Source organism: Drosophila serrata, unplaced genomic scaffold (assembly GCF_035046125.1).
Source record: "Drosophila serrata isolate PLE 108 unplaced genomic scaffold, ASM3504612v1 contig_245, whole genome shotgun sequence".
In the NCBI taxonomy this organism is placed as follows: Eukaryota; Metazoa; Arthropoda; class Insecta; order Diptera; family Drosophilidae; genus Drosophila; species Drosophila serrata.
The window spans coordinates 1,440,365-1,465,549 of NW_028257143.1; the positions used below are offsets into that span (position 1 = coordinate 1,440,365).

At 43.0% G+C, this 25,185-nt stretch overlaps 5 protein-coding genes across 8 annotated transcripts; 2 read left to right on the forward strand and 3 right to left on the reverse strand.

The window, feature by feature from the left end:
• Positions 1 to 281: 281 nt before the first annotated feature.
• On the forward strand, positions 282 to 4,615 carry daw (activin beta chain dawdle). Its single transcript, XM_086832055.1, has 4 exons — positions 282 to 2,677; positions 2,747 to 3,022; positions 3,587 to 3,966; positions 4,034 to 4,615. The coding sequence occupies exons 1-4, from the start codon at positions 1,750 to 1,752 to the stop codon at positions 4,193 to 4,195; spliced, it is 1,746 nt and encodes a 581-aa protein (XP_086688181.1). The 5' UTR covers positions 282 to 1,749; the 3' UTR covers positions 4,196 to 4,615.
• A 167-nt stretch (positions 4,616 to 4,782) lies between these two features.
• Positions 4,783 to 6,663, forward strand: LOC110185719 (pyruvate kinase). Its single transcript, XM_020954698.2, has one exon. The coding sequence runs from the start codon at positions 4,909 to 4,911 to the stop codon at positions 6,574 to 6,576; it is 1,668 nt and encodes a 555-aa protein (XP_020810357.1). The 5' UTR covers positions 4,783 to 4,908; the 3' UTR covers positions 6,577 to 6,663.
• On the reverse strand, positions 6,648 to 8,412 carry G6P (Glucose-6-Phosphatase). Its single transcript, XM_020954699.2, has 5 exons — positions 8,212 to 8,412; positions 7,991 to 8,155; positions 7,421 to 7,919; positions 7,243 to 7,361; positions 6,648 to 7,184 (listed from the first exon to the last, which is right to left on the reverse strand). Exons 1-5 carry the CDS (start codon positions 8,295 to 8,297, stop codon positions 7,001 to 7,003), a joined length of 1,053 nt encoding a protein of 350 aa, XP_020810358.2. The 5' UTR covers positions 8,298 to 8,412; the 3' UTR covers positions 6,648 to 7,000.
• Positions 8,413 to 8,975: 563 nt separating this feature from the next.
• On the reverse strand, positions 8,976 to 24,882 carry Duox (dual oxidase). Of its 4 annotated transcripts, none has more exons than XM_086832052.1 (11): positions 24,745 to 24,882; positions 21,871 to 22,402; positions 14,631 to 14,711; positions 13,889 to 14,238; positions 13,614 to 13,818; positions 13,129 to 13,532; positions 12,794 to 13,071; positions 10,965 to 12,737; positions 9,826 to 10,909; positions 9,624 to 9,752; positions 8,976 to 9,561 (listed from the first exon to the last, which is right to left on the reverse strand). In XM_086832052.1, the coding sequence occupies exons 2-11, from the start codon at positions 22,037 to 22,039 to the stop codon at positions 9,433 to 9,435; spliced, it is 4,602 nt and encodes a 1,533-aa protein (XP_086688178.1). In that variant the 5' UTR covers positions 22,040 to 22,402; positions 24,745 to 24,882; the 3' UTR covers positions 8,976 to 9,432. The 4 variants fall into 4 exon arrangements, with proteins under 4 accessions (XP_086688178.1, XP_020810294.2, XP_086688180.1 ...); XM_020954635.2 differs by having other exon boundaries at positions 21,871 to 22,274; positions 24,745 to 24,879; XM_086832054.1 differs by having other exon boundaries at positions 13,614 to 13,774; positions 21,871 to 22,274; positions 24,745 to 24,865.
• On the reverse strand, positions 18,107 to 21,406 carry LOC110185876 (uncharacterized). Its single transcript, XM_020954888.2, has one exon. It carries the CDS (start codon positions 19,742 to 19,744, stop codon positions 18,263 to 18,265), a length of 1,482 nt encoding a protein of 493 aa, XP_020810547.2. The 5' UTR covers positions 19,745 to 21,406; the 3' UTR covers positions 18,107 to 18,262.
• Positions 24,883 to 25,185: the final 303 nt, after the last annotated feature.

Consider the following 25,185-nt stretch of genomic DNA (forward strand, 5'->3'; position numbering starts at 1 on the left):
TGGCTTAATTCCATACTCCATGCCCTCGTTTGTGGACCATAAAGCATTTCGCGGTGGGCTTCGGAGCGCTTATCAGCAACGTGCTCACTATTAATTGATTGACACACAATCGGGTCGGATCATCAAAGTCAAGCTTGATAGCGCTGCGGGGCAATTAGCATGAATGGGCCACTCGATCCGCGATCCGCTCATAAATTCAATTGGTATCAAAACCCCCCGTTGCGGCCAAACGCTTGCCAAAAACGAAACCACAGCAATGCGATAGCGATGAGGGGCGTGGCGCCTCACACAGGTGGACAGCGGAAGCCTAAAAATAAAGTCAACCCAAAAAAAAAAAAAAAAGAAATAAAACAAGAAGCCAGCAAGAATTTATGCAGCTTTGTGCATCGAAGCTGATGCAATGACCGCTGCGATTTGCACATGCAATTGTCTTCGGCGAGAGCGCCGCCATGTAACCATAAACCATGGGAAGTCTGCGAAATTTAAAGCTCGCCATTACGACGATCGTGTGCCGGCTTCGGGTGGCGTCGGCTGGGATCGGGTAACATCGGGTACGACTTCGTCTACCCGTCGGGTGGCCTCGCGACTCATTCGCTCTCGCTCGCTGAATGATCAATCAGCGATCGTCACATAAATGGTTCTACTAATCACTCAACTGCTTCATTCATTCACAACTCGTTTGCGCTGCCGCATGTCGGAAAAGGAAACGCACTCCCAATAAAACAAAAAAATAATAATAATAAAGAAAAACATTGATACGCGGCCAAAACCCAAAGCAAAGCCAAATAACCAATCGCATTTCGTGTCCGGGTTCAAAGTGATCGAGTGCCAAGTCATCCGAATCCAATAAAATAATCACAGTGCGGTACGTGTGGGGTCCTACCTAATTGCCACCTAATTGCACCTGCTTATCAGCAACTCTGCGAAAACTACGCTCTCGGTCCGAGTCCTAGCCCGATTGGCGATTAACCTAAAGCTATAGCTTCACCTATGAATGTATATACATAGCTATAGCGCAATTTCATCCGGGCCGTGATAAGGCGCAATAACTGTGCTCGAGTATCTCTCCCGCTTTTGAAATCGAAACAAAATCTTATAGAAATTAATGTCAAAAAGTTTGCACTTTGCTGCCTTTGCCGATCTATGAATTTGACAAGGCAAAATAAAAATGATGAAATTCCGTGAAATATTAAGTGAGAACTCGGGCTTAGAGTGTGATAAATGCAGGTGCAAGTGGCTTAGTTAATTATATTCTAGTTAAGATAGATAGCTCAATGTGCTATATTTATTAGAAGCTATTTACTATATTTGTTAGATACAGGATTTCAACAAAATATCCTTTAAAACAGTTTACCAAATCGAACTTTCAATAATTAGCTAAAAATATGCCTTTGACTTCTACTAATTTCCAATTGCCTTCCCTTTTTTCAGTGCAGTTAGGACCAAAAGAAATCTCAAGGTTGCTCATCATGCATCCAAGCGTATAAGGCGCCTGCAATAATCCAACAAATTCTAAAATCAGTTTTCAAAAAGGGCTTGAATCAGGCTCTACAACGGCAACTAAAAGTGAAATTCGCTGCAATTCTATGAGTTTTGTAAATCGAAAAGCCACTACAATCGATTTTTTAATGCTGCCAAAGAGATAGCAATCAGCCCCAGCAGAAAAGTTTGAGTGAAAGCATAATAAGTGAATATAACTTGGTTAAATCAATCAATTTAAAGAGCACGTAACGCAGTTCAAACACAAAGATGGCCAAATATTTTATTATCCTGGTTCTGCTGGCGTGTCTGGCTTTGGAGAACAATAACATATACAACCGTCTTCACGCCCGTTCGCATCCCAGCTCCAGAGGCGATATTTTGCGCCCGAATCCCAAACACCAGCCCCATCCTCACGTCCAGCACACGTCGCAGCAGCTGCAGCAGGAGCACCACATCCGGCAGCAGCGTTCCCGCCAGATCAAGCACCTGGAACCGGATCCGACCAGCGAGGAGGATGAAGCGCCGATTACCAAGCAGGAGTATTATGCCCGCCTCAGGCTCCACGCCCTCCACAAGCGGGAGCACCAGCTAAAACAGGAGCTGAGCTACAACCATCCCGGCGAGCAGCTTAAGGTTCCCCGCCTCTGGCAGCATCTCATGGAGGAAGAGGAAAAGTCCCACCGCCAACAGAATCCCGTGGAGAGCGAGGACTATCCGCGCATGTTCGGTGATGCCCCAGAGGATTCGTACCTTCCGTCCGAGGAGCAGCTCGATCTCTCTCCGCTGGACTTTGTCCGCAACGAACTGATGGCGGAGGAGAATAAGCGGGATGAAGATCAGGTACAGGAACAGGATGAGGATCCTGTGGCACCTCCCTTGGTTCCCGAAGCTGAGCTGGAAAAGAACATTACCATATCGGTAAAGTCCAGCGGCGGCGGTTGTCCCAAATGCGAAAGCAATCGCCAGGTGGAGCACATCACCGAGGAGCAGTTGACACACCTGCGCATCGAGTTCGTCAAGCAGCAGATCCTGGAGAAGCTCCGACTCAAGGAGAGCCCCAACGTGTCCGCCGTAGAACTGCCGAAGCCAATCTTTGACGGCGTGAGCCTGTCCCATCCGGACGACAGCTCCAAGAACAAAGAGCTGGATGATTACTATGCGAGAACCAGCAAGAAGTTTATACTGCTTAAAAGAGGTAAGCAAGTCCTTTACAACTTTAAAATGTAACTTATATTAACAAAAGCCTAATCCTTTCGCCTTACAGAGGAGGTCGAGTGCAATCGCTTGAGTGGAAAACCCTCAATGTGCTTCAGTTTCAAGATCGATGATGCCGAGGGCTTTGATGTCAGCACCGCCGTCCTGTGGCTGTTCAAGAACAAGCAGAATCGCACCACAACCATCCAGAATGGATCCTCCTCGCTGAACAGCACCAGTTCGAGGCAGACGATTGTCGTCTCCGAGGTGGAGGTGGAGCAGAAGAAGGACAAAAAGTATTTGCCGGTGGCCAAGACCATAGCTCTGCAGTCGGTGAATGAGCAAGGTGAGTGGTGGAGTGGAATCCGTCCCCCAAGACGTAATCAAGACGCGTTTAGACCTTTGATCAGCAACGAAACAGCCAAAACTGACCCCAAATACCCTTAGGAGAGAAATCAAAGCCAGTGACAAGCATATAATAGATGGTTTTATAATAATTATTATAACGCTGACCGATAAGTGGCAGCGTTGACAGCCGCTGAACCGCCAGCTCCATCATCATGTTTGTGTTTTCAATTAGACAGATCATTGTGCAGATTCGTGATAGCAGCTCGAAGCTCTGAATTTCGGATTCGTGTGGGTGAATAACATGCCAAAATATTGTCAATTGAACTTTGCCCCGAAGCTGGAATTTGGGAGTTCCTCGGGTCAGTTGATTGATAGCAAAAACTCAAGCGGGTAATAGGAACAAAATATATAAAATGTTCTTAAATAAAAGCTCAAGATGAATGCTTTGAAACCATTACCGGAAAAGCCACTTAAAAAGTTAATTGAAATGGTATTAGAATTAGGATTAGGATTAGGAACTATAAACTATAGCTAACTCTATCTGTTTCTCTTTTACCTTCAGATGAATGGATGAAAATCGATATCGAATGGCCTATTAAACGCTGGATCGGCGATCACGATCTGAGCCATCTCATTCAAATCACCTGCACGGGCTGCGAGGTCGGCGACATGGAGGAGATCATTTCGGTGGACAAGGACTACCGGCCGTTCATCATGATCGATATGCAGAACAGGCGGAGGAAGAGCCGCCAGAAGCGTAGCGTCAACTGCTCCAGCGGCATGACCGAGTGCTGCCGGGAACACTTGTACATTTCCTTCAAGGACATTGGCTGGAGCAATTGGATCCTGAAACCGGAGGGTTACAATGCGTACTTCTGCCGTGGATCCTGCAGCTCGGTGGCGAGTGTGACGCAAGCGGCTTCCCACCACAGCTCTTTGATGGTAGGTGTCCTGAAAATATAATATTTTCTAACTGATATTAATTAAATCCTCTTTCTCTTTATTGCAGAAAATTCTCTCCACAAGCGGTGCTAACAAATCGCTGGAGCTGGTGCCCTGCTGCACTGCCAAACAGTATTCCTCGCTGCAGCTGGTCGTGATGGACTCGAGCAGCTCGGCCACGGTGAAGACCCTGCCCAACATGGTCGTGGAGTCCTGCGGCTGCAGATAGTCCGTGCTAGGGCTAGGAGTGCAACCAACCAAGATACACACATATCGGACAAATTAGACATAGCTCTCGTTCCATTTCAGTTAACGTTCAACTCCACATCTCTTCAATTAATTTAAACTCATTTGCAAAGCATTTACATTAGCGTTATTATTTAAAGCCTAATTAACTGTAGTGCATGTGCTGCCATTAGTTGTAGTCTCTGTTAAGCTAAAGCTGAATCAAAAGCTAAAGTCAATGTACTTAAGCACTCGAAGTATGTAGGTAGTTAGCAATTAGCTCCAATTAATTTAATAGCGTTTGTAAGTGCTAATTTTAATTATTTTATGTAACTAGTATCGTTATTTAAGTAGCGTCCATTGAGTCTTTGATAAGCAAATGCGAAAAATAGAAAAATAAAACATGATTGAAAGAAAATTAAAAGAAGTCGATGTTTTAATTTATGCCATGAAAAGGAAATCATATTGAAAGGGTAAAATTATTTAAGTTCATTATTAGTTGGTAATATATTGATCTAAACTAAAGGACAAGGGCTTAATATATTCATTAAGGTGGCTTTGAAAATGTTAAATTAATTTACAATCCTATTTTCATTTTCGTAATATGTCACAAGACCTTATATAAACTATAGTCAATTTTATTTTAAAATTAAGAAAACAACTTTTCAAAATTCTCTGCAGTAGTCTTATAAACCCTCCCCCAATTTGAATATAACCATGTCGTACTCCGCAAAGACCCTGCTCAGGGAGGGCTCCACCGAGCTGAACCACATCTGCGAGCTGGAAATCTCGAAGACCGCCTCACACCAACGTCTGGTGTCCCTGATCGCAACCATATCCACCAGTTCAAGGAATACGGACACCATATACAAAATGATCATGAAGGGCGTGAACATCTTCCGTCTAAACTTCGCTCACGAATCGCACGAGATGCACTCAAAGACCATCGAGCTGATTAACGAGGCGCTGGAGAAGATTCACAAGGAGACGGGACAGTTGAGAACGGTGGCTATTGCGGCGGACACCCGAGGACCCCAGATCCGGACGGGCTTGTTGGACGGAGATGTGTTCCTGCGCACCGGCGACAACTTGAGACTTTCGATCAATCGGGATCTGTATGACAAGGGCAACAAGGAGGCCGTCTACGTGGACTATCCAAACATTATTAATCTAACCAAGACCGGAGATCGCCTGTTCATCGATGATGGCAAGCTACTACTCCACGTCATGGAGGTAGGAGTGGACGGTCTGCTGTGCGAGGTCATCCAGGGCGGTCAGCTCAAGAACAACTGTAACGTGATTCTGCCCGAAATCGAGATCGATCTGCCGGCTGTCTCCGAAAAGGACATGTTCGACATCCAATTCAGCATGAAGGCCAATGTGGACTTCCTTTTTGCTTCTGCAGTACGTTGTGCCAAAAACATCAAGGAGCTGCGAGCGGTGCTGGGCGAGAAGGGCAGGCACATCAAGATCATCGCCAAGATAGATAGCAAGATCTCTCTGAGCCGCTTCTCGGAGATTATGCGGGCAGCGGATGGTCTGCTCTTGTCGCGGGCGGACCTGGGCACCCAAATACCCATCCACAAGTTGTTCATCACCCAGAAGAGCATCTTGGGGCAGTGCAATAAGGCCGGAAAGCCAGTGATTGTGGCCTCACACATCCTGGAGTCCATGCGCACTGAGGTGCAGCCCACTCGGGCCGAATGCTTCGACCTTGCCAATGCCATCATAGATGGCGCCGACTGCATCATGCTCTCTTCGGAGGTGGCCATTGGACCGTATCCTACCGAGGTGGTGGCTACCTGCGACAAGCTATGCCGCGAGGCGGAAAAGGTGCTCTGGTTCCGCGACCTCTTCTCCGACCTGGTCAGCGAGGTGCGCGGGGAGCTAGATGCGGCACATTCGCTGGCCATCGCCACCGTGGAGACGGCCAAGAGAACCAATGCCACATTGATCCTGGTGCTGACCTCCTCGGGTCGATCGGCCACGCTGGTCAGCAAGTTCCGACCTCGCTGCCCCATTATGGCCATCACCCGCTGTGAGCGTGCCGCCCGCTGGGTCTACATACACCGCGGAGTCCTGCCCATGTTGTACACCTCCGAGCCGAGCAGCGACTACGCCACCGATGTGGATGCACGTGTCCACTTTGGTCTTACTTGTGCCAAGAAGATGGAAATCATCAGCGATGGCGATCCCATTGTCATCTTGAGTGCGTGGAAGGATGGCGGCGGCTTCACCAACAACCTACGCGTTGTCTACTCCTTCTTCGAGGCAGATCGCGTCGATTGCCTCTTCCGCGCAGACAGGCGGCTATCCCAGAAGAACACTAATCTTGTGATGGCCAACCGAGACGGTAAGGAAAGTTCACTTAATAATATTATGTAAGCCCTATTGTGGTCTTCGACATGCAGTTCATACCAATTTGTTGTTTAATTTAATCATTAGGCTTATTCAAATAAAAGAATAAGAGTATTTATTTCTTGTTTGGTTCTTAATAGTATGATTATACATATGTCGGAATTCAAGACATGAGTGAGCAATAAGTTGTACATAAGTTATTCAAAAGTATTGGATGGAAACTTTGTAATATTCAATAAAACCTCTGATGCAGTTAACCTAATTTATATGTTTTTACTCTTTTTAAATGAAGTTTAAACCTTTAAACTGGATGCTTGCATTTTATAAAGTAATTAGTAAAAGGTTAGTTCTAAGTACTTATTAAAGATCTTTTTTTCATATGGAAGTTTGTATATCTCTTACATTTCTAGTCTACTTTATTTACATAAATTAAAAATAACTTAATCTCAGTCTAGTAAAACCGCATTGAGTACTTTAAGAGCACCAGCGAATGTAATGTGTTCCTAGAGAATTCAAAGGCCAAGAAAGCGAATCGGCCATGCTGCTTGGGTGTGGCCAAACGCAGTCCGTAATTAATTATCTCCAAAGCACCGAGGACACTGCACCTTCGCAAAAAGGACGAATTCTTGTTTGGTCTGCAAAAGAGATATGGAAAGTCTAATTTTTCACATTTATAATATATAAGATACTTACAGATTTGAGAGGGGTGAAGCCAATGCCAGTCCCATGAGATTACCCAAATCTCGAGCAAGCAAAAAGATGACGCTTGCCTCGTGACGCATATACGTGGGCTCTGGACACCATTTGAAAGCCTGATGGGGGAAAATATAATTAAGAAGCATTTACCGCTTAAAATTCTCTATAACCTCACCTGCCGCACAGACCAATGTGGGTCCAAATCCATATCCAACTTGATGAAGTACACTCCCACCGCCAGTCCTCCCAAGGCGAGCACCACACACGACATAACGAGACGTGGCCGCGAGTACAAGTAGCAGGCGTTACCCTCGAAGGTGTTGAGGAGCCTTAGGCCAATGTAGCTCCCAATGACACATTGGTGCAAGAACTCTGTGGCCAGATAGAGGCGGCTCAGCCACATGCAGACGACTGAGCCCACTATCAGCGGATACATCATAAACCGCCAAATGGGCGAGCGCCAGGACCTGAACCGATTCCAGAAGTGGACGAAGGAGAATGAGCCCAGGATGAGAACGAACACAGTGAATGTCATTGAATGGGCGCAGGGCAGGCCGCCGCTTGTCTCGCAGCTAAGCTGATGGCTCTCCAAGGCCACCGGTGGCTTGACGGATATCTTCTTATCGGCGAACCGCTCACGTAGCCACCACAAGGGACGGATTTCGGGATAAATCCTGTTGTAGACGGAAGTACTGTTAAGATCTCTGACTCCTTGTCACGCATGTACAAGAAAACAGTGGCATACCATTTCTCAAAGGAGTTGAGGGTGCTGACCAGACTAACAGCCGTCAGGAGATGCATGAGTAGCTCCTGGCTAAAGATGCCGCAAAACGGAATGAATACATTAAAGATGTTGCTGGGGTCCAGATATACGCTCATAAAAGCCCACAACGAGGCTCCAGAACTTAATCTAAAAGGATTATGTGATAATTTACTCCGTTTTCCAATTAATACGACAGAACTAACCGCTCCTGGGCCCATTCGTTGATGGCGAGCTCCCGATTGAGCATATTGGTGTAGGTTTCCATTGTAAAATGCTTGATAGCCTCCATTACGATTGAATATTTTATTTTAATTTTTGATTTACAATTCCATTTATTTATTAAATTGCTAAATGTGACAAATATTTATTTCACGTTGCTTGGTTTTTGATAAAAACATCCTTGAACAGCTGATTTCCGCACTTGCGTACTTCGTATTTCCTTTATACAGTGGTGGCACAAAATATTGAGTATACGGGACACCTCTTTTGTGTACTGCTTGACCATAGTACATAATTTAATTGCTTGAAAACTGCTTCTTGGTTTCCTTTAATTAATTAAGTTTCTTTAAATTATTTATTTAAATGTTTAAATTTAAGTTATGAATAATTTAAGAGAAATGTGGTTTTAAGAAACCAAAAAATATTTTCTCATATTATTGACTTTAATTTTAATGAGTCAATGTGAAGAACTAATTACACTTCAAAATATTCATATAATAGGTTGTTGAGGCCAGGTGTTCTATTAAAAATAAAAAATAAGTACCTTAAATAGAAGAAGGCACCGCAAAGCTTTCAATAAACGATTTTTTGTCCCTCTGAAAATGTCAGTTCATCTTTCGTAAGTGTACCGTGCCTTACCTTCCAAGACTGCACTGTACAGTGGCGCGCTCGTGCACTGCTTACCTGATGCTTAGCAAGCAGTTCAGCGCCATTTAAATAATATGAAAAAGCATTTCTCAAGTTTCGGTTCGTTTGCGGATAATCAATATAATCGTAAATTTTCAATAAATAATGCGAACGGTTTACAAAAACTGATAACAAATCATATTTTCAATAAATACACATATACATACATACATACATATACATAAGTAGAGGCCGTTTTGTTGTTGATCTTGCTTTTGTTGATCTTTCTCAGATTTTTTGTTACAATGGGTACAGGTGATACATTTCTCATATATAATACACTAAACAAAACATTTCTAAACTATGATTGTACGCGTAGCCTAGGATTAAGAGAGAGGGCGAGAGTTAAGTACAGGGGATTCTGCCGAATTCGAGTTGGCTTAGCCTAGTGAATGAACCTTAGGAGTACAATTAATTAGCTTTCGTTGAGAGAGAAACGGGCGGCAGGCAGGTAGAACGGGGGGTGAGCGCGGACAGCTGGCAGGTGTGAATGGGTTTTATCGCTGGCGCTGGCAGATCTATCCAAAGTTCTCGAAATGGTGTATGAAATAAGGCAACTTGCGTGTTTTGTTAACTTCATCACAGGCAGACATCACGCTCTTGGTCAGCGGCCGTGGGCCGCACGAGAAGACGCCTATTTTGGAGACCTAAAAAAATAAGCAAAGAATTAAATATATATTCGGCAAATATATAATCAATTTTAACATACATAAGAGTGCTTCTTTTGGACGAACTTCAGGAAGCTGGACATGTCCGGGCGACCGAAATGATTCACTGCCTTGAGGCCAGTGAATATTGAGGTCTTTGACAGCCGCTGGAAGTGGTTTTCACAGATGTACTGAAATGAGAGATTATGATGCGAAATTATTATGTATTAGAGATATAACTTTTTAACTTCCATCTCTAATTACCAGCATGGTTGTTCTCAGATCAAACTTGTGGAAGAACTGCGTGATGAATATGTGTATCTCCAGCACATTGGTCACGTCCTTCTTTTCCACATCGCGCAGCACATCGATAAACCACTCAAAGTGCTTGTGCGAGGGACAAATCCACAGGAAGTAGACCTTCTTGCAGGCAACTCCCGAGTACCGATTGGTGCTCGTACCAAAGACCAAGTCGTTGAGAATGGAGGCGTAGGGGGTCACACCGATGCCACCGCCCACCATCACAGCCACCTCGAACTTGTACCAGTCCTGATTGCCGCCTCCAAACGGACCCTCTATCCGGATTTTGGGCTGATCCTCCGGATTGTAGTTACAGGGATCAAAGTAGTTGCGCAGCTTCCACGTCCACGGGCCCTGGGCCTTGATGTGGCAGCTGAGGTAGTTCTCGTGCGGCGCCGAGGTCAGCGTGAAGCTGTGCATCTCCTGCGGCCGGAAGGCGGTGCAAGACAACCGCACCCATTGACCAGAGAGATACTTTAGATTGGGCGGCCGGTAGAACTTGATCTTGATAACATCAGAGGGCAGTAGATCCGTTTCAATGACGTCCAGTGCCATGTACTTGGTACGTAGCGAGACGATCTTGTCCAGAGTGTAAACGATGCCCGGTCCCAGGAAGAACATCCAGAAACGAGGCGGACCCGTCAGCCTGGCCAGTCCGTGGACCAAGCTGAGCAAGTACAAGCCGATATATAGGGTGTGCATGTTCCAAAAGAAGTTGTAGGCCTTCTTCCGGATCGTGGGATGCGCAAACACAAAAATGATGCACATGATGATGAACAACAGGACACCCGTGGTTCCGGTTACAGTCTGGAAGAGCCAGAACGTGATGTCCGGCTTATAGTCAGAGGCGAAGTGCACCTCCCGGGTCAGGCAGCGCAGATTCTCGTGGGATTGTGTGGACACGTGGTAGAAATTCACAATGTGGCCCACCGTGTGCAGCACCGAGAAGAAGAGAGCCGTACAGGCGGCGATCTTGTGGAACTGAATATGCGAGTCCAGGGGAATGTACTGCTGAATGGGAAACTCCTTCAGCTTGGTAATCAGGTTCCTAGGATATCACGTAAGGTTAGTTTAAGTGGTTATTCGGCTCGGAATGTACTTACCTGGACATGGTCAGCAGCAGCAGCGAGTAACAGAAGGATAGCGAGGCAGCTGAACCCCTGGTAATGGCAATGCCCACACCCATGATGTGACGCAGATCCGTGTGCTCCGCCATGAATGAGTAGTGGATAAAGCGCTCCACAAAGAGCACAATGGTCACAACGTAGAAAAGGAACAGATAGAAGATATTCTGCCGGTTCTCCTCGAGGAACGTGATGTAGGCATCCCACTTGGCCAAAAGCCAGTGACGGGGTTTGTCCTGCATGGGTTCAATGTTGAACGAGGTCATGCGGGCCACATTCGTGGAGGTGTCCAGGAAGTTCTGCTTGGCCCCCTTGCAGTCCAGCCCGATGGCCACGAAATCACCCTTATACTCCTTCATCATCAGCTTAAAGTCCTGGTAGGTCAGGTGATTCTTGTGCTCCAGCCCGACGTCCTGGAACATGCCATCGATCAGCTCGGTGACCTGGTCATCGCCCAGACTCGTTGTCCGCGCAATCTCCACCAGCGAACGCATCATTTCGCTCAGTTCACCCTTGTCGATGACCCCGTTGCGATCGTTGTCGCACATGTCGAAGATGATGCGCAGCTTGTCATCGGTCTTGCCGCGCGAGAAGAGCACCACCGTCTCCAGGAACTCCTGGAAGCTGATCCGTCCATCCTGGTCCTTGTCCACTATATTGAACATCTTGCGCACGAACATGTCATTGGGCTTCATGCCCAAAGCGGCAGCAAACTCCGCCTTGGACAGACTGGTCCGCATCACGGTCATCACTTCGCCATCACTGGAGGCATCCGATCGACGGCGCCTTTCCCCAGGCCGCAGGCCGAAGGTCAGGGCATACGCCTCCCGGAAGAAGTACTCCAGGCGCTTCTGACGTCGCTCACGAGTCTCGGCTCTCGCCAACATAATGTCCCTGTTCACCTCCATCAAGGTCATCTCTTTTTTGTGCAGCAAAAGGAAATCCTCCAGCTTCTTCACGAACTTCCGCCGAGCTCCGTATGACTCCAGTTCCAGCACCAGGTCGTGGTCGCTGGGCACGCGAAGCAGAATGTACGGCTTCTTCTTGATGTGGTTCGTGGCCGACTCCTCCACGCTGACCACGTCCACATGCTGCAGACTAAAGTTGCGCAGCTTCTCTCCCTTCCGGTCCACAGTGTAGATGGCAGCTTCCGGGCCAAACTTGACGGTAACCAATCGCTTGTGGTTGGCATGCAACCACTCCCTGGCCAGCATCTTGTCCACGGATCCCTTGTGGGGAGGTGCACGCAGTGCCTCCTGTCGAATCTTCAGTCTTCGCCGCTTGCTGTTCTGTAGTTTAACCACACAGTAACCAGCTCCTGCGCAAAGGATGGGCACAAAGCCCAGGAAGACGCAAACGTAGATGAACATCAGTTCGGAGCCAGAGAAGTAGTCATAACCCTCCAAATAGGTGCAAGGCTCCAGCTCTGTGGCATTCAGCTGCATGGGCTGTGGACAGGGGTCACCTTTGCGCCACATAAACACATCCTTCTGGATCTCATCCACGGCCACATCCGTGCTGTTCACAATGATGTCCCACAGCGTGATCTTCCGCAGCTCCACGATCTCCTCAGGCGTAAAGATGCCATTACGCTCATTCTCGAACCAGAAACGATCGGCATCACGCAGTCGCTGGAATTGCTCCCTGATCACAGCCGTAAAGAACTCACCCGGCTGACCGTATGATTCCAGCATGCCACCCACATAAACATCAACATCGTCCAGCTGATTGTTGTAAGCCTCCTTGAGCATGCTACAAAAGGTTAATTGTTACTCAATCAGTAATCCAATCCATCATTAAAAACTTACTCCAAGAGTTCTGGCTGAGTCTCAAACAATGGTGGATTAATGTCCGTCCAGGTCTTGTGCCTCTTTAGGCCGTAGGACTCCCTGGCAGAGTTGTAGTCCGGCAGACCGTTGTCTCGTCCTCGCATAATATTTAGAGCACCTAGATCCCGGCGTGTGAACTCCATGGGTCCGAAGAGTTTGTCCCGCACATCCGAACACAGAACCGGATCCTCACGCTCGGATATTTGCGAGGCCAGACCCATTAGCACCTCCTCCACGCTTGTATCGGTAAAGAAACCCTGTGAAATCGAATGATTCTATTAAGAGATCATTCTTTTGCATTCCCACAAACTTACGCTGGAGTCCCACCAGGTGGAGCACAATCGGATTGCCGGATAACCCATGGGCGTCTCCTTAAAGTTGCACTGACCATCGCGCCTGTATATGCCTGGCGGAATCATTGTGTGACCAAATCGAAAAGCAGCCGCCTGGAAGATGTGTCCTATTCCCGGATGCACATCCTGCTTGTACCCCTCATACGGTGGCAGAGAGGTGCCCAGAAAGGCGGGTAGATACTCGTAGACAATCACATTCTGGAGACTGGCAATAACCGTGTGCCTGGCACGCTGATAAATGTCCTCATCGCTCCAATCCGGATGCAATCGCTTGATTCGCTGGGCCAGAGTATTGTGCCACCGCAGGAAAAGAATAGCGAATGAGAGGACAGCTGGATTCTGGTTAGTGCGCGGATCGCCAAGAACTATAAAAGAACATGAACTTGTTAACTATCTTCAAACATCATTAGCTAAACTATATTTAAAATTGAGATTATATTACTTACGAAATAGCCGCTCCGGACTGAGCATTTTCATTACGCTCGGCACCGGATTATTGAAGAGCGGCACTCGCATGGTGTTCCGCACCGGCAGCTTGCCATCCTTCTGGGTGAGCAGGGTGCCGTTGTGGAAGGATCGCATGGCATTGAGCCAGGCCTCGGAGGTGCTGTAAATGAAACTGCCATCAATCCAAGCAGTCATTTGATTTATCTGCGGAGTAGGATTTAATGCTAGATTGATCACATCGTGATTCTGGGCGGCGGCCAGCAGCGTTACCCACCTGCTCCCTGGGCGCATTTGGACTCTGGCCCGTGCTCCGGTCGTAGGCCGCCCTGTGGAATGGTATGTACTTGTCGCCACGGCACTCTCGATCGTACATCTCGTCACATTTCTCGATCTCGATGCGATGCATCTCAATGGGGCACCCGGACTCCGAGGCCATCACAATCTCATTGGCCACCACTTGGCCAAAGAAGGCCAGCAGTGCGGTGCGATTGTACTTGGAGCCCAGCCCATCCTTGCCCCGCATGAAGAGGCGGCTTAGCCTGCGGGTCGAAGGTCGGTTGGCACCTGCCATCGCATAGACACCATCCGAGTACGAGGGGGGTGCCTTCCGCACCAGGTGGCTGTCTGGAAGTAAAGGGAGGTGCACAGGTGAGCTCTATCCAGGTGGTGACTATGCAAATCGAGGGCATTGCTAAAGATTACAGTCATATGCAAATCCAGACCGATTACATTTTCAATTGCGCACAAAGAAAATTTTATCAAGTTGATATTCTAAAGATTTAGACACATTTTATATAATTTGTATTTTAATTAAAATTATAACTATCTTGCAATAGCCAAGTCCCAGAGTTAATGTCTTTCAATATCAATTTTATATATTAAGTTTTACTTTAAATATGATTTCCTGGTTTTTTTCAGTGTGATTCTTATTAAGAATGATATCGGGGCTGATCTGCCCTTTTTCGAAAGTTGTCAGCAGCCTGACGGAAATTCCCGTCCCGTCAACCTCAACTTACCCACAGATCCCCAGTCGGGATGGGCGAGGTTATTGTACCAGCCATCGTAGCGCTGTTTCTCAGTCTGACTATACATTTTTTCTGTAAAGGGAAAGGTTAAACGGTTATATTAATATTAAATCTAAGCACATTCTAAGGGAAAGAAAAAAAGAATATGAATATAACGATTATATTAACATTTATAACTATAACAATCAAAAAACATAATACAAGATCAATGAAATTAAATCTTCTCTTGAAAACATTATAAAATAAACAGATAAAAAATAAATCTAAAAAGATACAAATAAGTCTACCTAACATATTATGTGTTGATAATTAAGAGAGAATTTATCAATATATGTTATGTATATGGTTTATTTTTGCTTCTAAGACCTAAAATAAATCATGTTTATCAATTTAAGAAACCGTTTTATAAACCTGCTCTTTTTATTAATAAAAATATTAAGTATATTAAAAATTATTAAAACATTCTCCTACTTAATTCAATTTCAACTCGATAAAAAAGAAAAATGTTTCATTGAAACAAACCTTAACCCACATACAAATAACTTAATACCATTTTGGTATTCGGGCAGAATGTGAATTTTTTTAGAAGCAAGCTGTTTGCCATCACTTTTCCACTCTCAAAAATAAAGCAATTAATTTGCATTTATTTGCGTAATTTCGTTAAATTTTATGCGTGTAAATAACGCATAAATTTGCGATAGTTAAGATCAGAGAATGCTTTAAATGTTCACCTCAAATTAGATAAATAATTTACGCACAGGCGAGCGGCGGACACAGTAGCAGCCGGTTTTTACCAAAGTCCAACTGATCCGATAAATTGTAGATTGTGATATTAGAAAATGTATTTGGCTGACTTAGTTTGGTTTTAATTGACTGGAAAATTGATTGACTTCGAGCTCCGGCCGTCGGAGATTGAGTCACACCCAACCGCTTTGCTCTATTGGCCAAACTGTAGGAATGTTAAGGCTTTGCATATTTGCATATTTGTCTATTACTTTGTGATTCGAATGAGTCGCTAAGCAATTTTGGCAAATTATCAACATTCGACTTGTCATCATAAAATGTAATTACAGTACCTACTTTGCTTGATTCTAATTGGGTTTGAGTAATCACCACACCCGGATGATTATAACGGATATATTCAGCGGATCGGTACACATGCAAATTAGACCAAGTAAAATAAATAAAGCTGGGAGTTTGTTGATCAATTGCAAAAATATACTTTCTTGTTGTCATTTGTTTATTTTCTGACATGAGCAATCTTAATTATTTAAAGTACAACCTTTGAGTCCCTTAATCTACCCTTTTTTCAGGCTGATTAATGGATGAATCACATATGAGAAACACGAAACAAGCATTGTAAAAAATAAATGTTTGTTAAACAGAAGGCACCTTAAAGTGATAAAAATCTGCAAGGCGTAATTGTTCTGACGCTAAACCTTATAATTATGGTTTATTTACTTATAATTGCAATGGGGAATGGTGGGGTTTCGTGGGAAACCTGTTTTAAAAAAATTACCAAGCCAATGCCCGAAACAAACAAACAAAAAATAAAAAGAGATAAACATACCTAAAACATTCTAAAAAGTGCTTGGCGGATGGGCTAATCGTAACAGGCATTTAAACCAGTTTTTTTGTTTTTATTTCCACAATTTAACTTTTGTTATTCATTTCATGAGGCAGCACCCGCAAAATGTCGAAATGAACTCATGCCTGGAATGAGATACATTTGGATAAATTCTTAACCATGCCACGGCTCTTCTATGACGTTTGACGGCTCAAGAGGCTGGCAAAGCTGCGAATCATGACTATATTTCGTACCATTTTCGAGAGCAATGATCGCCGCTGTCTGAATGGCGCACAGCTGTATGAGCGAATGAGTGAGTGATGGATAGATGGATGGATGGTTGGATGGATGGATGGATGGCAACAGCGAGCCAGCAAACAGAATTAATTCCCAGGGCGCCGAGATGGCAACAGAATCAGATCCGGTTAACCAAAAACGTAGCCAGCTGAGGAGAGTCATTCACTGCGAAACTGTCAGAGAGAGAGGAAGCCTCAGCTGACTCCGATCAACTATATATAGCTCATATATACACATATGTACACTCTGCGTTGGCGTAGTGCGGAATGTCGGCAGAAACAAAAAAAAAACAGTAACCAACACCTGCATGGTGGAGAAGCTTCCACACTAAAGTCAGGTCTAGCTATATGTTTTTTTTTGCTCGAAACATGCACGACATCACGGATTCCCCTAAAAAATACTAAGTACATTTACACACAAGCTCGGCGGCGTCATCAATTGTCGCATTGTACTTTCCGTCGCTGTTCGTCAGCTGTTTCGCGTTCGTTTTCCAAGTCTTTTGATTTATGCCAGTCTAGGCAGTAGAAAGACGCCGCTACGTCGCATAATTCACTTTCATCTCGGGCCGTGCGTGACGGTTTGCTGTTTAAACAAAAGACTCTGCTTTTCTCACATGGCTTTGCAAAAAAAGAGAGACAAGAGAAAACATACAGAGCTTGAGTTACATACCAGCTTCACAAAAAATAAACAAATATTTATACGATAAAATACAAGAGAAAACTAAACCTTTTGTGTTTTAACATTTTATTTTCTGATTTTTATTTAATTCACTGCAAATACACAAATAACTTGTTGTTTTAGTCCTCAAAATCTTCACTTTTCAGAACATTTGAGTAATTTGTCACATGTGTAATTAAGGACAAAAAGCAACCCGCTTTCGCTTTTCGGTTTGAAGCGAGTTATTAATAATTAACACTAATTACGAGAAACGAACAAAAAGTTATTAATGCAGACAGTGACATCTATTTGTTAGCTGTTAATTGGTTGCCAAATTTGTCGCAGCACATGACTTAATTTAATTTTACAATCCCGTACAACGTCTCGCCGCAGCACAAATGTAATACTAACGAAGCACAAGGAATTTATTTAATCTCTGGCGGCTTAATTAAGAGTTGTGATTCCCAAAGAATGCAGTCATTCCTAAATTGAAGTTAAATTGAAACACTAACCAAAACTAAACAAAGTAATGAATCAGTCGGTTGGTGTGCTTTTTTTGCTACAAGTATTATTCTTTTGGGCATTTTTATTCCATTAATCAAAATACCTCTTGTCTAATTAAAATCACCATTGTTGGCTATTCGAACAAATGTGTTGGTATGTAAACCAGTCTGTATGAGTATGAGTTTTTCACTTTGTTCAAATATATTTTTACTACATCTCCTAAACGATCTTTAAATGGTCGGTTTTAAATAAAATGGAAATATTCTTAGTAATGGTCTTCATTCTTAGTAAAACAAAAGTTTAGATGTGTGTTTTTAATAATTTATAATGAAAAAATCCCACTAAATATATTGAGGCCTTGATAAACTTGTTCAAAATAGACCAATGATTCGTTTTCGAATTAATAAATAATAATAAATTAATTAAAAGCCAGAAGCAGGAATTCAAATAATCAAACATTTAATGCGACAACAACTTTACTTAAATATTCATCCTAATTAATGCGTATATATAATTATGATTATTATATTTTAACTATTTTAATGTGACAAATACATTTATTTACAATAATTTAGAGTTGATTTGATGACTGTTCAACCTAATAGTTGTTCGTAAGCTCTTCGTTTATTAAAATAGGAGCGCGTAGAGTGCCACGTAGAAACCGAATTACCTTATCGTCATTAAACATTCGTACTAAATTCCAATTTACAGAAGAATAATGCAAATAGACGACTTTGATCAAATCGGATTGACTGCGTGTCTGCTTCCAGAACAAAGTTGCATCACGTACAAATTCCGAGGTAATTAAATGAGCGTTTTGAACACTGAGTAAAGTCAGGCGGGGGCAGCCCTTTAGCAGCTCCATTAGTTGTTCGTTGGTTATATCTGGCATGTTTATATGAAGGTACTCAATATTCTTTAGCTTCAAAAGACCTTCCAGGGGAACAGAATCACAGGCTACATGGAGTTCTCTGAGCGAGGATATTTCACACAAATGTTCCACCTGCTCACTCCTCAGTTTGTTTCCCATCAAAACGAGACTTTCCAATGGGTCGCCCACCTTTTGGATAAGCTTTTCGATGAAGTCTGCTTTGATAGAGACCGAATGCCACAACTGCAAGTGCTTCAGCCTGGGCAGCTGACTTATGATCTCATAGGGTACATTAAGTTCCAGGAGGTGTTCTCCAAACGCCAATCGCTCCAAATTTCGGCAATTCTGTACTATCAACCAAAAGTTTTCCGCCGTAAGGTTGTCAATGTACTTGCCAATATTGAGGTGTCGAAGTCTCTTCATCTTCAGGCAACAATCCGCCAGTTTTTCGGCATCAAATCCAGGATGACTGCCAATTTCCAGGAACTCAAGATGATCCAGGAAATACAACCCCTCACCATTATAATTTGGAGCCTCCAATTTCAATTTCCTTAGGCATGGCAAGTGCACAAGGTTGATAATGAATTTAAGACACGATTCTGCATTACCAAAATACAGACGGGCATGCAGGGAAGTCAACTGTCGCAAACTCAAGAGGTCCCTCGAATTGGGGCGTCGAAAAGTCATCTTCAAGTGTTGCAGCTCCTTGGTGTAAGTACGCAAAAGCCACATATGCTGCTCCCCATCGTCCTGAGGATCCAATGATGACTCATAGCTGATTACATTCTCGCCCATGAGTTCCAGAAGGTGTGCCAAATCGGTTTCGTCAATATTGGTCGTGACATGCTCATCAATATGCCTGTATCTGTGTCGTATATAGGACTTGTAAATTTCGGATATTCTTCGATTTGAACCAGCCAGTTTAAGTTGGTCCCTCAAACTGAGATAAGAAAATATGGCGATCCAGCAATATTCGTTTAAATCCAATATAGATTTAAGTGATGGGGATTCATTGCATTTCATTCCATTCAACTCCACCGCCGCAATATTCTCTGAGTTTCCATCAGATGTCTTGCGCCTTTTTGCATATATTTCAGAAGACTCTTCATTGTGTTTTCTCACCCTGCTCCCACTTGGCTGCTCTTCGTTGATGGAATCTGAAGATTTTTCCCCGGCAACTCCAGAAGATTTCTCGTTTCTTCCGCTCATTACTAAATGTTCTTCACGCCTTGCCACTCAAAACCCGACTGACATAAGCGTTATTTGTTCCACAATCTCAATGGTCAACTCTCTTTTTAAGGGATTCCCCTTTTTCTCTCTTTTTTGATAAGAATGAACGCCAAATAAAATTATTTGCGAGTGTATTATAAATGAGCATGAATTATTATTATTTATATATATTATTTATAGTAAACAAACATTTGTTTTCATGTGTATACTGTTTTATATTTTGTTTAATTTTGTTTTTTTTCTCCTCTACAATCAATATATTTTTATATACATACATACATATATGTAGGTACAATTTTTAAGAGTTTTTTTTTCTCTTCATGTGTTTATTAACGATCCTATTCACAATAACATTATTTGTGCTCACCGAGAGCTTAAGAGAGCTGGTCCAATCTAAATTCTTATCTATATTCAGCAGAATACATACATATGTATATATGAGCTTTCTTTATCTTGGGTCAGTTTTTGCCTGTCGTTGACGCATTCAAATAGATCGCTGCAGCGAATTATATTTGCAGTCTCTTTTTAGTAAATGTTAAGAAATGTGGTTATTATTAATATATATACTAGTATCCATCTTATTACCGTGTCTTATCTTATTATTAGTACTATTTTAAAATTTTAATTTGCGAAATAAAAACCTCCCACAAACTTAATCAAACGCAAAACTGAAACGAAAACAGACCTTCACAAATGCTAATAAATTGTATGAAAAGAAAACAAAACGAAACAAAATCATTTTGGTGCCAACAGGCGAAACGAATTTAATGTTCAACTTCCCCCCAATAGCCACCTGCTGAGATCGGGGATCCGGAGATCGAAGATCGCTAAAATCATCGATCTTTCAATCAGGAAGAAGCCGGCACGTAGACAGTCACTCCGCAGGGGGCATGGCTGGCCAAAACAATGGGATATATTTCACGTTTGTTTGCAGTAATTTCATTACGCTAAATATTGCAAAATAAAAGTATACAAAACGTGCTGGCTGTGCATAAATCAACTGATAGGAAATATAATAAATGAGAAAAATAGTGAAACAATGCGGATCGAATTGATGGATGGAGCAGGGAGGAGCGAGGGAACTAAACACATCCATTGAGAGTCAGTGAACAGAGGGGAAGCCAGTTGATCGTGCGTTGACATTTGACTTGGCTAACACTGAGCCACGCCCACGCCCCTTCCCCTGGCCAGGTGGTACGTGACCAGATCGCCAGACATCGTGGAATCTATAGGTTCCCTCCTCTACACCTCCCAAAGCTTTATGCTCGACAAATAACACTGTGAGAAAACCTCGAAAAACATACATGTATATAAAAAAAACTTCAAAATTTTATTCGAATTTTGTTTGGATTTTGCTAGAACGTCTGTAATTACTTGTCTACTGTTAAGCGGAAACTTACGAAGTTTATCATCAGTTTAGTATCTTAATTTCCTAAATTCTGTCAGTGCATTTTAAAACCTATATAGAATTTTATGAATAATAAATTGTCGAACAGTCTCTGATGGAATCTAATCGGTCATTTTGATGCCACGAGATCTAAGTTAGACTGATGACGTCTATTCTAAACAGACCTGCAGCCGTTTTTTATTGTGCGAGTGCAATTATGATGGGTTTATTTGACTTAAAAACCGTATAATTGTTTCCCTCCTTTCAGCGATTGCAACTACCATTTGGAGTGGAAATTCTATTGAGACTGTCTAATCTGTGTCCGAGGTCCGAAGCCGGTTACATACATATATCATACTGACATATTTAGTAACTTAAAATAATGAATGGGACAGCCATAAAATAAGGTAATATTTCGTATATTTGGGGGGGTGTTCAGAAATGAATGTAAGTACATTAAAATTTAGTAGGAATTATCAATTAGAACTGTATATAGTTAAGAGAGTGTCATTTCAGGTGAGATGTTGCTGTGACAAATATCTTTCTACTGCCACGATTCATGTCAATGCAAATATATCAAATTGAATTAAATAACCATACAATGAGATTTAAAAAAAAATGTTATCCTAAGGGGGCATAAAATCAAATGGGCACTAATTAAATCCACGGGTTACTATTTATTAAGTATTGTAGTAGGCCGTTGTGTGTTGGTACTCACCATAACAATGCACGGAGCCCAGGTCCAGGCCCAGACTAATCAGTAACAAAAGCAGAGCTCCTCCACAGGTTGCCCCCGGCAACCGAAGCCGGGATTTGTGTTTTGCATTTGGACATGGTTTTTGATTTTTACTTGCTGCCCGCTGATGGGGCGCGCTTGGAACACTCATATTGATTGCAAACAATTTTTATTTATTATATATTATTCCTTTGTTTGCTGCGAAGCGGCGCGATTGTATTGTTAAATTAATTAAGCAAACTAACACTGGGGGTGAGGACGGACTTGGGAGGGCATCGGCTTAACTTTGCATTACTTCGCGTTTTGATCACAGAGATTCGATTGAACTTTTTATTTCACACTTTAATATTTGCGTGGTTGAGATCCCATGATTTTCATTTATTGCACTGCAAAAGAAACTGATTATTCATACAGAGATTCCTCTAAAACGTTATTTAGAGTCATTTTTTGGGCATTTTTGTGGCTACTGATTCACTGCGATTCTCGTTTAAAATGTTTGTTAGAGCGGAACTATCTATTGAATTAGCATAAGATTAAATGAAGTTATCTATGCATGTACATATGTATTTGGCTGTGATAGTCACTTGTTGTTCGGTTTTTAAATGGCTTAAGTATTAAGCCTGATAATTCGAGTTATTAGATTGGTAAAACGAAAAGGTTGTTGAAATATCAAAGAAACTTCCCACCAAAGCAGTAGTTACCAGATATAGATTGGCGATATAGAAATAGAAAAATTATCAAAGCCTTTTTAAAGTATATGATTTATTATACCAGTTTTCTTCATATCAACATAATATTACCAAAAATTACTAAAATCTCATGTACACATTTATCATAATACAAAAACTAAATTAAATAAAGACAGCTAAAACTAATTTGGTTGTCTATTTGGTGTCTCCGTTACGGATATTGTAGTTTCTATGTAGTAAAATTGAACTACTTAATTTCTTGCTGGAAATATTTATGGAAAAAAACGGACCTAACCGCAGAGAAACCCAAGTAAATGGCGAAATGGTTCGTTAATGTCTCTAATTAATTATGAAGCGAACAAATAAAATCGCACTTATCGAGTGCAGTGCGGTGTATGGCCAAATAAATGGCAAAACAAATATAGGGAACCGGGGAGGAGGCTGAAAACGAAACGAGACGCGGTGTTAGGTAAACGGAATTACCCGCAAAACAATTGACCTTCTGCGAGCTTACGAATTCCATTAGTCATAATCGACAATAGTCGGGAAAGAAGCCGAAAAAAGGCAGAAAAAGCAACAGTAACAACCACGGGCAGCAACAAAAGCCGAAAACCAACAACTTTAAGCAACATACAAACGTATGTGTATTGTATGTTCAAATAAGCAACAAAGAGGAGGCACAGAGAAGAAGTAAAGACAAAAAAAAAACATATAAAATGCCATTGCACAACTGCAAACAATTAACATTACAACAACTGCCGAGTGCTAAAGCTAACAAAGTCATAAAGACAAGGAGCTTCGCATTTTTCCGCTTAATGCAATTCGGAGTTTGTTTAGAAATTATTATTAAGTGGCAGCAAAGGCAGAAAGCAGACTTTAGTGGGGTAAAAGCCAACTTCGAACGGACGGTAAATTGTGGGCGAGCACAAAAAAAGGCATGGGAATGGGGAGGAGGCGGAATAGATATAGATTTACCTCGTTTATGCGAGGACCACTTCATGACCTTTCTTTTAAATTACCGCATTTCATCAAGCGCCTATAAATAACTTATGAAAAATTAGACTTGTGGGTCACATTTCTTATTCTTTCGTTGAATTGCATTTGTTTTGCTTAATTAGTTTAATTTCACGTTTTTCAGAATTCATGATTTCAAACGCATATACCCAGTAAGAGAGAGAGGGAGAGAAAGCCAAGAAAGCGTGGAAGACTGAACGGCAATAATCACTGTGGAATTACGGTATAATACACCAAATTGTTTTGCGGTAGAAGCGATGGCTTTCTGAACATTAGCCATAGCCCCCGGATATTTCACATCAATTAATAAACATTTTTTGCGGCTAATTGCCAAAATTGTTGGGTAAAAATTTGAAGATTTATTTCAAGACGAAATCAAGTTAATTTCCAAATTCTCATTGAACAAACCGCTTCTAAAACCAGAAACAGCATCCTATTTAAATAACATAACATTTCTATTGGATCATTTTTGCCGTTTAAAGTTCAATATGTATTTAAGGTATGGTACAAACGAGTGAAGAGCATTTTTCTCTATCTTTGGCTAATTTGTCTATGATGCTCCGTGAGTTTTCTTGAGTTTTCTCTGTTTTTTCTTCGTTTTTTTTTTCTGCTCTTGCTAAAATTGCGCAAAAACCGATATTTCTTTGTTTATAATGTTGCTGTTGTTGCACGGGAGGCGAAGGCTGTGGAAGCGCAGAAGATGAAGGAGAGGCGGTCGCTAAACAACAAATATGAAACACGAAAATAAATTAAATTCATGAACGAAAACGTAAGCAAAGCCAAGACAGCGACGAAGCACGGGACAAAGAAGACTCCGAACACCAAAAGGGGACCCAAAAAAAAAAAAAACTGACACACACACTAGCAGAGCGACAGAGAGGGTGAATCGACGCCGTGGGGGAGCAAGGGAGATGGCAACGCGAACGCCAAGAAAGATCCACGAAAATAGCTAACGATCTCAAGCGGGTGGGTGGTGTTCAATGTTTATCGGGTTTTTGCACTATTTTCCAAACAATTTGAGCAACTTGGCATGGCTGCGGTCTTCACTTTGCATGGGCGATAAAACGGAAAGCAGCAGCCACACAATAACGGTGAAGAAGACGGCGCGCATGCGCGACACGTTTCACATTCACTCTCGTCCGCGATCTCTCACCAGCACACGCGAAGCAAATAGCGGAAAGAGCGGCGGCGGGGGAGCTGGTGGGCTGTGGAGCGGGCGAGCGACGCGGTCTCCAACACACACGTCCGCAGCGGTTAAGAGTTGGTTCGAAACTGAGCTCAGCTGTGCGGGGACCTTCCACAGTGGGGCTCGCTGAAATGGTTGCCAGCGGAACCGGTTCCAGTCCGGCTCCAATCCGCTCATCCGCTTGCTATTTTTTTTTCCTGAGCAGCTCCTCAGCTGCCGCTCCATTTCGCCTCGGCTGGCGGGATCTGGATCGGGTTAGCGTTCGGGGTGTGGAGACTGATTTCGGGTCCGGGATTGTGTCCGCCTTCTAAATACTTCCGTCATATTTGACATGACATGTCGTATTAATCACTCGCGTGTTTCGCACGCCCTTTCTCTACCTTCCTCGCAGCTTAGAGGGGGCTTTCC